Source organism: Triplophysa rosa, linkage group LG20 (assembly GCF_024868665.1).
Source record: "Triplophysa rosa linkage group LG20, Trosa_1v2, whole genome shotgun sequence".
Taxonomy (NCBI): Eukaryota; Metazoa; Chordata; class Actinopteri; order Cypriniformes; family Nemacheilidae; genus Triplophysa; species Triplophysa rosa.
In genome coordinates, this window is record NC_079909.1 from 6873073 (window position 1) to 6887628 (window position 14556).

Consider the following 14556-nt stretch of genomic DNA (forward strand, 5'->3'; position numbering starts at 1 on the left):
TGACCAAAGTATTACAAATGTGAGACTTATACATTAAAGCATTCATTTTAAAGTTAGACTTTGAATTTTGATGTTAATTCCACTATTGCACACACATATATTACACAAAGTATTTAGTTTAATTACATCAGAAGGAGCTGTAATTAAATTACAGAAAAAATAAGAGTAATCCCTTACTTTACCTTTTCAAGGGGGAAGTAATTAAATTACATTAACTAATTACTTAGTAACTAGTTACACCCAACACTGCTCCTAACCCCCGTTCGCTATGCTTTTAATTATGAGATTTACAAGTTGATCTGTAGGGTCCCATTTCGCGGGAAACGTCAATTCGATGTCATTTGACTTAAAACTATTGCAGATAATTACTTGAAAACTTTATATTTTACAAAGTTACAGCTTGCACCTTTAAACTGCGGCAATGGATGTGTGATAAGATTAAAAATTACACATGTTTAAGGAATAAATCTAAACTAAATGTATTCGTATTTGTTACTTCTTGTCATTACCCGAGCGACGTGTTCTTCCCATCCTCTAGATGGCGGAGTTGGAGAATTTTGACGTCAATGCCGCATGCTTCATTCTCGCGTCCAAACGGGATGTATTGCCCTTTGAAGGGCCCTTCGGGAAGGGGACACCATACAAAACGTCCCTTCAAATAAAGAGAAGATGACGTTGTTTTTATTGCTCCTTCTGCCAAGTAAATTTCAAACGGACAGATTAAGAGACACAATTGAGTTTTCCCCTCTAGAGTTTACACATCGAGAGCTTTACTCTTCGAAGGGAGTAGGGCATAGGGATGATTACTTCGGAATGGAACGCAGTGTCAGTCTGTGGTTGTGATAGTACCGGAAGTGCGGAGCTGAGTGTGTGTGGAAGAAAAAACGACGCGTTCAGAGCTCTGTGTCGTTACATCAGACCTTTTTGCTTTTATAGATGCCTGAGGCTCACGCGTGTGTTGTGTGTGTTTGTTGAGAGAGGCGGAACACCAGCAGCAGATCCGCTGTTACTGCACAGCATCACAGACACTGAGATAAAGATGAGCCACAAGCACAGTAAATGAACAGTGTGACGGGAATCTACCAGGTAATGTGCATCATGCATGCTGCGTGTTGTGTATGATTGTAGATCTCACATACTCACCACATGGCAGTTACGTTTAAAACGAACAAGATGTGATTAAAATGGTAAAAAAGTGGTGATAATTATAAGTATCCTGAATATACTCCTTCTATTCTACATTTACAGAAATTATTTGAAATGCTACAATTGTTTAACTGTTATTATGACTTATGTTATGTGAAGACACAAGCATGATCCTGTATCTCAGTATGTAGCAGCACAATGATCATAGGCGCACACTTATTCTAATAAAATGTGATTAAATGTTAGTTGCTTATAATGGTTTCCCACGTTTTAAGACTCACAATAACTTCTCGTTCCAAAGCATCTTTGCAGTAATAAACAGGACAAGTAGGGCTGTCATTGTTATTCAATAATTACCTTTGATTTATTGTTGTTGATCAAAGTGATTCCAAACTTTGCTGTATCAGGAGGCAGATACCATCCTCATATCTCAGCTTTAGTTTGGGCACTCAGGACTTTACAGTCTTCTGTTATTATCACTTTATAGTTAGGACTATTGTTTCTGTTATTTACAGATTTTTTATTATTTAATTTGTTTTTATTTCAAGTGTTAAGTGTATTCATCAAATGACAGATTACAATATAATATCTAAATAATCACAATTTCTGACAAGTATTAAATGAATGAACCACACAAAAATAAAAGGCAGTTTGTATTGCAATTAATTGTAATAATTCGTAACCTTGGAATTATAAGGTTCTATCTGACATTTTTGTCAACATTGAGTTATTCACATATTCTTATTCTGTGGCAACTTATTTACATAACGTGATGTTTTTTCTTTGCGTTGGGTAGGCTACATTTTGGGACTTTTTAGAAAACAATAAGGTTTTATCTACAAAGTCATACGGAATGCAAAAACTTCTCAAAACCGCTCAGAATGCAGATAGAATCTTATAATTTCAAGGTGACAAAATGTCCTGAAACGGACAATTAATCGCAATAATTTATCAGGCAGTTAATCTTCAGACAAATTTGATAACTGCTTGAGTTTGATCAAGTTGGTGATCATTAAAATGATTCTCGTACACACAGAATAGCAAGAAGACTGATGCCTCAATATCATCTTTAACCTTTAAAAGTAAAAAAAAAAGTATAGCGTTTTTGTGGCATAATTGTTTTCCTTCTTATTTCTTTAGTGCCATCATGAATTTGGTCCGTCTAGTGTGTCGTCATAAGACAGCCCTGGCACTCATTGTCCTCTTCCTGTTCGCCGTCGTCCTCCTTTTCCTCGCCAAATGTACATCTGAGACACTCAAGCCAGCCGAATCCCCCGGGATGGCACCACGGGCCGAGTCACGACAGAAGCACACAGAAGTTTCGCCTCGTATCAAAGAGCTCTCAGCTTTTCTAGTTGTTCTCATCACCACGGGCCCAAAGTACACAGAGCGTCGCAGTATTATCCGAAGCACCTGGCTGACTAAACAGGACCCTGATGTTCTCTACTGGTTCGTCATCGGCACCGAGGGTCTACCGGCTGAGGACCTACAGAACCTCGGAACCGAGCAGGTCCGTCACCATGACCTCCTCCTGCTCCCTGACCTCCGGGACTCATATGAGAACCTCACGCAGAAGCTGCTTCACATGTACTCCTGGTTGGACCGAAACGTGGACTTTAAATTTGTCCTGAAGGCCGACGATGACACTTTTGCACGCTTGGATCTTCTCAAAGAGGAGTTGAAGACTAAAGAGCCCTCCCGTCTTTACTGGGGTTTCTTTTCTGGCCGTGGGAGAGTGAAAGCAGCCGGGAAGTGGAAGGAAAGCGCTTGGGAACTGTGTGATTACTACCTACCCTATGCTTTGGGTGGGGGTTACGTGCTTTCTTCTGATCTTGTGCACTACGTAGGACTGAACGTGGGGTTTCTGAAGACGTGGCAGAGTGAGGACGTGTCATTGGGGGCATGGCTTGCCCCCGTGGACGTGAAACGGCTTCACGATCCGCGCTTCGACACGGAGTATAAGTCGCGCGGATGCAGCAATAAGTATCTGGTCACTCACAAGCAGAGTTTAGAGGACATGTTGGAGAAACATCAGACGCTACAGAGGGACGGGCGTCTGTGCAAGGAGGAAGTCAAACTGAGGCTCTCTTATATTTACGACTGGAGCGTTCCACCTTCTCAGTGTTGCCAGCGGAAAGATGGCATCCCATGACCCCCTCCATCTTGTGCATTTTCAGTCGCTATTTATTTATTTATTTATTTATTATCAATGTTGTGTTTGTTGACCTGCAATATTTTGAACCTTTTAAAAAGGCTGTTTTAACTTGGAGACAATGTTGCAGAATGGTACAGAAAAGCTGCTTTTTATGGCTGCCTAGGCCCGATTCACATTTCGCATCTAAAACCACGCGGAAAACGCGAGCCGAGCCCGTTTCTGTCTTCAAATGACCCGCGGCTTTCCGAAAAGTTGAACTATTTCCATCTCGATGCGGCGCCGACGCGCCTAGAAAAATGTCTCTACATTTAAAATACCGAATATGCGCGCGGAAAAGACGCAATATGTGAATCGGGCCTAAAGAGTCAGTTTACTTGTACAGAAAGTAAGATTCTGGGTAAAGTGGTCTTCGTGATCAATATTTTTGCTGTATTCTCTACTTCGTTTTTTATTATTTTGTGTCCATCATCTATTTCATTGTACTTTTATGATTTCTAAAAGTCTTTGTAATACATTTGCATTAATAAGAAATGTGAATCCGAAAGGAAAGGGACACATACTTCACACAAGCGGTTTATTTACAGGATAGACAAAAAGGGAAAGGGAAAGTTTACTAACCTGAGATGGTAAACTCTGAAGACTGATAACATTTACATGTCCATGAGTCTTTATCGCAGTGTTTCATGTATTGTACATGTTTTTGTGACTGAATTGAAATTATGTACCTCAAAATGTTATTAAATGTTCCTTTTATGTTGATTCTACACTATATCCATTTCTCTATGTGACTCATTATTGCCGAGAAATGTATAGGCCTCAGAGATGCTGACAGATATGATTTGTTGCATAATTTGAAACGGCAACTTGATCAAAATACTGTAGATAACACCATAACATACAACATACCGACTACCATAGTAGGAAAAATTGCTTTGTAAATTTCTTTGTTCTGTTGAACACAAAAGAAGATATTTTTAAGAATGTTGAAAAGCAAACAGTTCTGGGGCACTTTTGACTACTATTGTATTTTTTCCTACTGTGGAAGTCAATGACGGCCAAGAACTGTTTAGTTACAAGCATTCTTCCAAATATCTTTCTCTGTGTTCACCAGAACAAAGACATTTATACAGATTTGGAACAACTCAAGAGTGAGTAAATGGTGACAGAATTTGTATTTTTGGGTGAAGTGTAAAAATACTCAGAATGAATAAACAATTGCACATGAGAAACTCTGAGTTTGGTTGTGGCTGAATACAAAAAATGTATGCCTAATCCTACATAGATTTAGAATATGATACAAAATTATGAGGTCAAATAATAATTTGCACAGCTTCACTATTCATTCCATGGCAGGTATTGCAAAAGACCAAAAGTTAAATACGTAGATTTCAAAATAAAGGTACTGTGAGCCGAGGATGATATATAAATCTCTTTTAATTATTATTATTATATATAAAGTGGTTGGTTTAATAGCTTGAGATGGTAATGTTTCTCAGGTTGTCTCTTACTCGCACAAACTCTGGCACATTCTGCAAATCCTCCCTCTGTCTTAACTCCTCCTGCTCATACTGTAGAAACAGAATTTACAAATGCAACAATATTTATAGGGGATAGTTATGAGACGAACAGACAAATTTGTGTGCTATTTCAATGCATTGTTAATTCAATTCACCTAACTAGTTTAAGTGCTTAGTTCATACATCACATAGTGATCCAGCCAGTGCCAGTGATCCAGCAGTAGTGGTAGTCTCAATGAATTACAAACAATTCTTATAATTTCTTTTGTGTTCCATGGAAAAAAATCAGGCTTTGAAATAATGAAAAAAAATCTTTTTGGGTGCACTGTTTCTTTAAACACGCATATCTCTGTAACCCATTAAGAACCTAAAAGCTCTGCACAGCTAGAGTGAAATGCCCGTTTTAACTGAATGGATGCGGTGTGGTGTGGTGCTGTGGAATGCAGCTGTGGACATGTACCTGCAGGAGTTTGTGGCGTCTCTTACGCAGCTCCTGCTCCAGGTCAGATGGAGGCTGTGAGGACTCTACTCTGTGTTGATCTAGTCTCCTCTGCTCCAGAACTCTCCTCTTCAGCCAGGAGACCCCTGTGAATATTTCAGTCATTCGTCAATGAGTTAGAACCTGAATGTGTGAAATAATGCAAGTAAAGGATCTGTATGAAGATCTCAATGTCTAAAAGAATATATTTTTGTATTTAAATTACTCAACATGTAAATGCAAAGGGCATATTATAAACTTCAAAGGTTAAAATCTACACTACCATTCAAAGGTTTGGAAACACTTGACTAAAACGTCTTTTCATTCAGAAGGTTTAAGTTCAAATGTTTGACCGTCGCTACTTTTGAAGCAAAAATTAGAAAACGAGAACATGTGATACAGTAAAAGTGTATATACATTAAAACAGTTAAGCATCCTAGTACTGTGCTGCCAAAATCTAGTTAACTGTAGTTTTGTTGTAGTACACTTGTTGACTGCACTGCAGTTTAACTCACTTCGTTTTGTTTTACTGTAGTTCAACTCATTGACCTGTATATCCACTTTCCCAGGAGCTCACTCTGCAGGGGTTGTGACCATTAAAAGCCTTGATCTGATCCCTGTGGATCGCTCCTTAACTCATCCACAAATAAACAAACCCCATGTCAACAATCGGGGATGAGAGACACGGATACACAGACAGAGGACCCAAGTGCAGACAGGGTAAGGTGTAAACTAGACTTAATAAATAACAAAACATACAAAACAAAGACCCACGTGGGGGTAAAATAAACTGTAAACATGACATAACAAGAACAAGGACTTACTACACTAAACTAGAAATAACATCTATTACATACAACAAAAGACTATGCTACACTTAACATGACAAGACCTCACCCACACGAAACACGACAGAGTACAATGATTCAGCACAGGACAGAAAACACAGGGACCTTATAAAGGGGACAAATCAAGAGGAAGCAGGTGCGGGGCATGAACTAATTAACAAACAATAAGGAGGAGACGAAAGGGCGGGAACAGAGACGCCACACCGGAGAGTGGAAGACCAACTGGGACAAAACGTCACTCTCCACATAAAACAAGAGGTTCTATCATGGTTCTGCCACTAGGTCAAGAGAAGCAAGACAAGGTGGGGAAGAACCATGACACCCCAGCTTGACCACAACCTCACCTGAGTTTTGGATCGTACAAAATCTTAACATGACAAAGTATGTCAATCTGGATGGAAATATTCACATGTATGTAAGACAAATTGTTTAGCACTATGAGAGATGTGAGTGTAAATAATTTTATAATAATAAATCATTTTACTTACCATTTGTAACTGAGAAGCAGTTCCCGATGTAACCTTCTATGACTACGAGACTCCAAAATAGGGTTGGACAGTTTCTTTGGACGGATGAGTTGGTTCTGGTCTTCAGTTTGTTGAGATGTAGCAGCCGCACAGCTGGAGCTTTCTGACAGACAGAAAGTGGTTGGTAATGCTTTCCTGTGTCTCAGTGGTAAGAGCATGGCGTTATAACAACGCCAAGGTCATGGGTTCGATCCCAGGGGATTGCACATACTTAGACACAAATGTATAGGATAATGCAATGTAAGTTGCTTTTAAGCGTCTGTCAAATGTGTAAATGTAATGTATAATGTAATATATAACGGTAAAGGAACTGACTGTTTGTGTGGCAGACCATAATGTTTTCAGGAAAAATCAGAAAGGGATGGAAAATACCTGTTTTTTGGTCCTTGTGTACCATTCTGTTTGAAATTACCTTAAGAACAAAACGATTGAGGTGTTAATAAATTCTTGAAATAATTTCTTGCCATTTTATGACTTGGCCTTAAATATTTTACAGAACTGTTCTCTTTTTTACAGATTTTCATGTATTTTATTAAATACGGTCGAAAAACATAAAATTACTGAAAAAGTAATTTTACAGGGAAAACTGTTATTTTACGGTTTATTTCTGGTGCCCCAGCTGCCAGAAAGTTTCTGTTTTTACGGGATTTTTTTACAGTGTATTTTTTAAAGTACGGTCAAAAAACTTCCAAGAAAAACGGGGAAACATGTAATTTTACAGGAAAAACTGTTAGGATTATTTTTGGCGCCTCACCTGCCAGAAAATTTCGTTTTTTTTACGATTTTTTTACGCTACTCTCAAAACTTTTCTAAATGTTTAATTGTACATTTAATTTACAGTTATTTTCATTATTATTGTTTTAAACTAAGAAATTTAAGACATGAAACATGGATATGTCCAATTCAAGGTTGACATTATTTACAGATATTTCTCTTATCATTTACAAAGGTGACTTATTTAACCTTCATTTCCATTTGTAGAGGAGATCATAAAGAAGACTGTAAGCATGTTTAATCTTACCTGTGTTCTGTAGTATAACAGCATAATGGTATTTCAGCAGCAGGAGGTACAGTAGACCGCACGCTGTGCGTCTCTTACATACAGACAGTAGTTGTGTCGAAGGTAAAGCTGGTTGATGCTCTATGGAGATGCTAATGACATCAGATTGCCTTCATAATCACACCTCAGATAGGAGGAATAAAACAACTGAATGATGTTCAACACAGAGCAGATGGTGGATTGTCAGCATGTCCAATCCCACTTAGAGGCAGCCTGCTTTGTTCCTTGTAAACACGATGCTGCTAGACCTATTGTTTCACTAATAGATCAAATTTGTTTAATGTCTAGAATACTAGACTTTCATAAAGGACCACTTATTTATTTTGATTATGGCAATACTGTTAATGGTTAATTATATTAATTCTACAGTATTTCACTATTGTAATAATGTCCTATACTGGACCTGACCTAAAACAATGGTTAAAAATTACGTTCTGTTACATATAATTCTTTATATTTGCGTTCTTAAACATCCCGAAAACAAGTGATAAGACACACACACACACACACACACACATAAAAAACATGCCAGCACAGTGGCTTCCAAGAATTGTGAGACGACAGCCGAGTCCACCTTCTGTCTCTGTCTCTCGCCAAGCACACTGTCAATTACATGACCCTGCCAAGATCTCCAGAATGCTATTAGAGATGGGTGGGCAAAACACTTATTCATGTCACGTTGTGGATATCATTCAGCTGTGATTTTAAAACAATAATAATCCCCATTAAATAAATAAATCGGACGTATATAACACTAAATCTGTGCTGGATAAAAATAAATAAATAAATGCACAACTAATATTTTTTGGGAGGGGGTCACAAAATCTTCACATTTTATTTAAAGGTGCAGTGAACTAGGACCACAATTTTAACCTGAGCTTTTGTTATATAAGAGAGAATCGTATTTGAGCGAACATCCTGTAAGTGTCAGACCTGAAAACGGCCTTGTTACTGAAATAACAACTGTTATTGACACGAGGCTCAGCAAACGGCAGGTCCTGGAATGCACTTATAGATAGGTTGAACACCGCCTCCACAGAAGAATATCAACGCCTACTTCTTGAGCCCCGCCCACTGGTTCGCGCATGACAGTACTGAACACAAGCTGCACGGAACCAGATAGAGCGAGTGTAAGCGTCATGCCGTTAAAGATCGCAAAATATTGTGCAGTGCCTGGTTGTGGAAGAACACAGTCGCTGCATAACCTTCCTTCGGATTCCGACAGTAGGAGTGCGTGGTTGAAGTTCATTTTTAAAGACGTTCCAGCTCACGTGGGGAAAACATTGAGTGTCTGTTCGCTTCATTTCAACACGGATTCCTTGAACAAGTCTTTGCGGAGAGACTAAAATTAAAAAGCAGTGCTGTGCCGTCAATATTAGATCCGATAGGAATGGTGCAGCAATCTTATGTGAGTAAAACATATTTGTACTATATGCGTCACTATTGCTTTGTTAGAGATCGCTTGATATGCCCTGATAGTATTACCTGGTGACCTCTAGTCATTTGTAATAATTGTAATCGGCATCTCTGTGATTTGGCGGGCTCATATATCATTTTTCAAGGTTTAATCCACCGTTTGCGAATAATAGAGGCTGTTTTGAAGTGTTTTGATATTATTTCTGGTGCTGGGTCATATCCATATCTGCCAACACTGTCGTTTTGGCCGGGAGTCTACCGTTTGTTTATTTATCATGAAAACTATAACATTTGAGACCCGCGATCGCGGTGATCTCCGGTTCGCGGGTCTTAAATGCTGACATTACTTATTGGACCGAAAACCGCCATACGTAACAACCAAGAATACTGCTTATCTATTGACGGATGTTACATAAAACCCTCGTCGTCAGCTAAGAATCTTGGCGTTCTATTCGATAGTAGTCTGTCATTTGAGAGCCACGTCGCCAACACCTGTAAAATTGCGTTTTTCCATTTTAAGAATATCTAAACTACGTCATATGCTGTCACTATCAGATACAGAGACTGTAATGCACTGTTAGGTGGTTGCCCTGCAGGCTTATTACAAAAACTCCAACTGGTCCACAACGCGGAAGCTTGAGTTCTAACACGTACAAAAAAGTATGAACATATTAGCCCGGTTCTGTCAACCTTGCACTGGTTACCTATAAAGCATCGCGTTAACTTTAAAATCTTGCTTATTACCTATAAAGCCCTACATGGTTTAGCTCCTCAGTACTTGAGTGAACTCCTCTTGTATTACAGTCCTTCACGTGCATTACGCTCTCAGGCGTCCTGTCAGTTGGTAATACCTAGAATTTCAAAATCAAGTGCAGGTGGTAGATCTTCTCCTATCTAGAGCCTAAACTTTGGAATAGTCTTCCCGGCACTGTCCGGGAGGCAGACACACTCTGTCAGTTTAAATCTAGACTAAAGATGCATCTTTTTAATCTTACACTACACTTCCATAATATAAATCGTCTGAGGGTTTAGGCTGCATTAGTTAGATCAACCAGAACCAGGAACACATCCAACAACAACTGATGTACTTGTTGCATCAAAGAGTGCAGAACAGTCCTCTACTCTCAGCCAGTCTTGTCTCATTGTTCCAAGGTTACCACGGTGAGCATGATGCAGTTCATGCCCACACCTGATGGTAGAGCGGAGAATGGGAAGCGGCGATCTGACAAGAGCTGAGATGATAGAGATGGATAAAGAAGGACGCAGTGACTTGACACGTCTTCACTACAAAATTTCAAATGCTATTAGATTAATAATGATAATCTTAAATCTATCATTTACGTTTTTAAGTTTTTAAATTTAAGTTTATTTATTTTTATTTAGCCTTGTTGTGCAAGCACTGTCGAGCTTGTGCAGAGGCAGCAGCTTTTGCCAGAGGGGAACTGGAATCCCCTGGTTGGGCCTGGGTTCTCCTGAGTTTTTTTTTCTCCATTGGAGTTTTGGGTTCCTCGCCACCGTTTGCATACTGTTTTGCACTATTTGCCTGGCTGGGGGGCTGCTTTAAAATTAGAATTTTAAAGTTTACTTAATTAATATTGCATATGGGAATTTATAGTCTGTTTAATATTTGACCTGTTTCTCTCTCCTTTATCTTAAGTGTGTGCTTTCACTGTGCGTGCATGTGTGTGCGTGTGTGTGTGCGTGTGTGCGTGTGTGTGTGTGTGTGCGCGTCCGTGTGTCTGCGCGTCCGTGTGTGTGAGTTTATGTCTACGTGTGTTAGTAGCCTACGTGTGCATATTGTGTGTGTGTGTGTGTGTGTGTGTGTGCGTGTGTGTGTGCGTGTGTGTGCGCGCGTGTGTGTGTGCGTGTGCGTGTGTCTGTCTTCTGTGTTTTCACCTTTTTCTTGTTTTTACAGGTATAACTTTAATTGTTTTGCTTATAGTCAATATGCCTCATGTACAGCTGCTTTGTAACAATGAAAATTGTAAAAAGCGCTATATAAATAAAGTTGAGGAATTACAGAGGTATTACAGAGGAAACAAGCTTTACCAAGCTGCAAATCAAGTCAACAACGTTCATGAAGGAATTAAGTAGGACAATATGCTGCAAATCATGGTTAATTTCTTAAGTTATCAAGAATAAAGTCTATGTAAATCATTTTGAAATTTGAAAAAAAGTGAAGAAAAAAACAGTCAATGAAACCCCTCATCATTTAATAATGATTTATTATTTAGTCTGACATATATAGGCTTTATAAGCAGACATCAAATATGTTTAAAAAAATACAATTGATCAAAAATACATTAACTAATATAAATAAAAAGAATAGATTTAGAGGATGTTTAACAAACTTAATTTACATTTCTACCCTTTGACCTTTCATTCCTACTACATTCGTGGATATAGTGGTCACACTTGTGTGGTGTCACAGAGAAATAACATAAGTTTTTTCATCAAACTAAAAATATTTACTTCTGTACAACTGTCTCTGATTGTAAAACCATAGATAGACCGTACGGTAAAAACAAAACGTAACTCCTACGGTGCTGTAAGACTTTTAATTTGTGGGGTGATTACCCATGATTCCACACAACACATTCCGGAAGTCAGTACTGTCGATGCGGAACTGATGAAGAGAGTAAATAAAAAATATCTGGCAGACTGCGCTTCATCTGCATTTATATAAAAGCTGCGACAATGACAAACGGTAAGTTGAAACGAGAACGTTAAAAGACGAACTGCGGGAAACTGTTAAGCATGACGTATTTGTCGTGAAATGAGACATATTGACTGCAAGCTGGTCTGCTGTGATTGTACGTGGACGTGGCTCATGGGCCAAAGCTTTTTACATTGTTAGGATGCTTTAATATGTTTTTATATAATATAAATATATTTGTCTTCATGAAAGTCATCGTTTAACTATCCAAGGAAACAGTGTCATGGTAACGTTAATAGATTGTGTCTAACAGCTTAACTGAGTAAAGTCTAATCATAACATTAACTTATCTGTCAACAAAATAGATCCATTTGAAATCTTTGGCTGTACAATGATGTAACTGTTATTGGCGTCAGATTTAAAATGGCTGATGGTTTAAAGTTTGAGCTTTATGTTCTGCTTGTCCACAGTGTACTCTTTCGACGGAATTCTTGTATTTGGACTTCTGTTCATTTGCACGTGTGCATACCTGAAGAAAGTCCCTCGTCTAAACGGTTGGCTCTTGTCGGAGAAGAAAGGAGTCTGGGGAGTGTTTTATAAAGGTAAATAATATGAGTCATTCATTTTGCTGCATCCAAAGAATTTGTACACCCCAAAAAATGCAATTTAATTAAATTCATGTCGTTTGGAACCTGTATGACTTTCATTCTTCAATAAAACACTAGATGTAACTTAAGTTGTTAAATCTGGTGGTTGTTATATTTATACAATAGGGACTGATGATGTCTAACGTTTTATTTTGTGTTTCATGGGAAAAAGTAAGTCATGCAGATTCTGGAGAACATTAATGATGACATATTTGCATGTGCACTACCCAAATGTCACTTCTGGAACTGTAATGTGTTATCTACTCGACACTAGTTTTTTGGATGGACTTGTTTTGATGTTCTGTTGTGACTTGTGTTTTCTTTTATCTCCACAGCTGCAGTGATAGGAACACGGCTCCATATTGCAGTGGCAGTGTTGTGTTTGAGTATGGCGTTTTACCTGATTTTTCTGAAATGACCTGGATGGATCAGTCTTATAGACACTGGACTGTTGAATGCCAAAAGAAATGTAGTGGTGGCAGATATTGCCGGCTACTGGTGAAGATGTACTCCGCCTGCCCCACAATGTTGGTAGAAGCTTGATTTAAGAACTTTGCATTTTGTAAATGTTTAAGTTAAGATTAGAGTTTTGGGAATTTGGTCATAGATCAAGATAAATGTTTTTGGAAATGATGTGAAAAGCAACTTTTCAAGGTTAAGAAGCTTCTGCTTAGGGATTCAGAGTTCACTTGTGTACAAAGAATTGTCTATGTTATGTTTTCTCACAAATTAAAGTTTAATTTGGGTTTATAGGGGTAATTTGAAAAAGCTTAAAAACGTTAGGAAAACGGTTATCTTGTAAATTGTTCATGACTTTCTTTTATCAAAAAAGTAGATGTGCTTTTATGGTTTTGTATAATGTCATGCACAGCTTATGCCATTTTCCAAGTGACTCCAAATATTTATCACAAAGATGCACAAGATGTGGAATTGCTGCTGTTTGCAACACAGGAGAACAGTTCTTATGTAAACATTTTAAAAAGACTAAATGAAAATTGAATCGAAAATTGAAATAGAATATTGAGAATACCGAATATTGACTGGGCTTAAAAAAACATTACAATATACATAAATCTCATCTCTCAGATACTCTCATTAATGCAGATACATATATATTGTTTATGGAACATGTTGCGTTAAAGATGAGAATGTAAACACTAAACATTAAATTATCATTCATTATCTGAAGGTATCGGCTTCAATTTTCTTATATCTGTATATGTATTTTATGTAATATAAAAACTGTAAAAAAAAATTGTCTGAAATTCCTCATGCCTGTATCAAGTAAAAACTCCTTTTAAAATCTTTTTTCACTAAAACTTTTCTGTTCCACCTATGTACCCAGGCACTAAACCTGATTTGTCTGTATATATATGGTGATAGATGTTGAATGTTCCGATTTGTCATATGTAAACAGTAAATCTTTTATAGTAGACCCTATGCAACTCAATACGACTGTTTGGGACAGTTTTTTTCCATTAATTCCTTTTCATGTTTGCTTTGTGAATTTGAATAATTGCTGTTTTTTATTTAGTAACTATTTTTTTAAACAGTTTTGAAATTTAGACGTGAGATCGACATAACATATGTCTAAAAGCTGCTCCTTTGGTCAATGCCAAATTAGTTATGGCTTCCTTTTAGATATCACAATCACCTGCACTTGCTGTTACCAAACATCCTTAAAAAAAGAGTTGTTACTCATTTACATTTAGTCATTTAGCAGTCGCTTTTATCCAAAGCAACTTACAGAGAGTTCAGGGAGCAATAAAGCGATATGTCATACAGGAGCAATAATACAATAGGTGCTAATACCTAGTTACTAGTTCCTACAACAGCCAGACCAATAGGTTATTTTAAATAAAATATTCCTAATTACAGTTTAACTTTTGTTTCCACGTTTACTTTGCAACATGGACCGTAAAATGATGCACAAATCACTACAAAATGAGAGGTTTAATGAATGATAATGAAATACATTCTCTTTCACTTTTCTTTTTACACTGCGACAGCGTTTTTAGATACTGTGAGAACATTAACTTTGGCCACAAGATGGCATGCGAGAGGTATTCTTGCCCTCTCATTCGGTGAGGTAACGTTAAACGTGTG

General features: G+C 37.8%; 3 protein-coding genes across 3 annotated transcripts; 2 read left to right on the top strand and 1 right to left on the bottom strand.

Annotated features, from left to right (window-relative positions):
* Positions 1-657: 657 nt before the first annotated feature.
* Positions 658-4516, top strand: b3galt6 (UDP-Gal:betaGal beta 1,3-galactosyltransferase polypeptide 6). Its single transcript, XM_057362048.1, has 2 exons — positions 658-1086; positions 2287-4516. The coding sequence occupies exon 2, from the start codon at positions 2294-2296 to the stop codon at positions 3296-3298; it is 1005 nt and encodes a 334-aa protein (XP_057218031.1). The 5' UTR covers positions 658-1086; positions 2287-2293; the 3' UTR covers positions 3299-4516.
* Positions 4517-4593: 77 nt separating this feature from the next.
* si:ch211-160o17.6 (protein FAM107B) lies at positions 4594-8578 on the bottom strand. Its single transcript, XM_057362758.1, has 6 exons — positions 7693-8578; positions 7044-7083; positions 6633-6774; positions 5953-6033; positions 5279-5411; positions 4594-4869 (listed from the first exon to the last, which is right to left on the bottom strand). The coding sequence occupies exons 1-6, from the start codon at positions 7714-7716 to the stop codon at positions 4768-4770; spliced, it is 522 nt and encodes a 173-aa protein (XP_057218741.1). The 5' UTR covers positions 7717-8578; the 3' UTR covers positions 4594-4767.
* Positions 8579-11719: 3141 nt separating this feature from the next.
* Positions 11720-13632, top strand: tmem167b (transmembrane protein 167B). Its single transcript, XM_057362183.1, has 3 exons — positions 11720-11854; positions 12274-12405; positions 12786-13632. Exons 1-3 carry the CDS (start codon positions 11845-11847, stop codon positions 12866-12868), a joined length of 225 nt encoding a protein of 74 aa, XP_057218166.1. The 5' UTR covers positions 11720-11844; the 3' UTR covers positions 12869-13632.
* The last annotated feature ends 924 nt before the right edge of the window (positions 13633-14556 follow it).

Excerpts from the sequence above, each read along its gene's own strand:
- b3galt6 (XM_057362048.1), top strand. The coding sequence starts at position 2,294 with ATGAATTTGGTCCGTCTAGTGTGTCGTCATAAGACAGCCCTGGCACTC.
- si:ch211-160o17.6 (XM_057362758.1), bottom strand. The coding sequence starts at position 7,716 with ATGCTGTTATACTACAGAACACAG. Across the intron at positions 6,034-6,632 it reads CTGCTTCTCAGTTACAAATG|TCTAGTTTACACCTTACCCT; the intron begins GTAAGTAAAATG and ends TTATTTATTAAG. Across the intron at positions 5,412-5,952 it reads TCCCCGATTGTTGACATGGG|ATTCACAGGGGTCTCCTGGC; the intron begins GTTTGTTTATTT and ends AATGACTGAAAT.
- tmem167b (XM_057362183.1), top strand. Across the intron at positions 12,406-12,785 it reads CTGGGGAGTGTTTTATAAAG|CTGCAGTGATAGGAACACGG; the intron begins GTAAATAATATG and ends TTATCTCCACAG.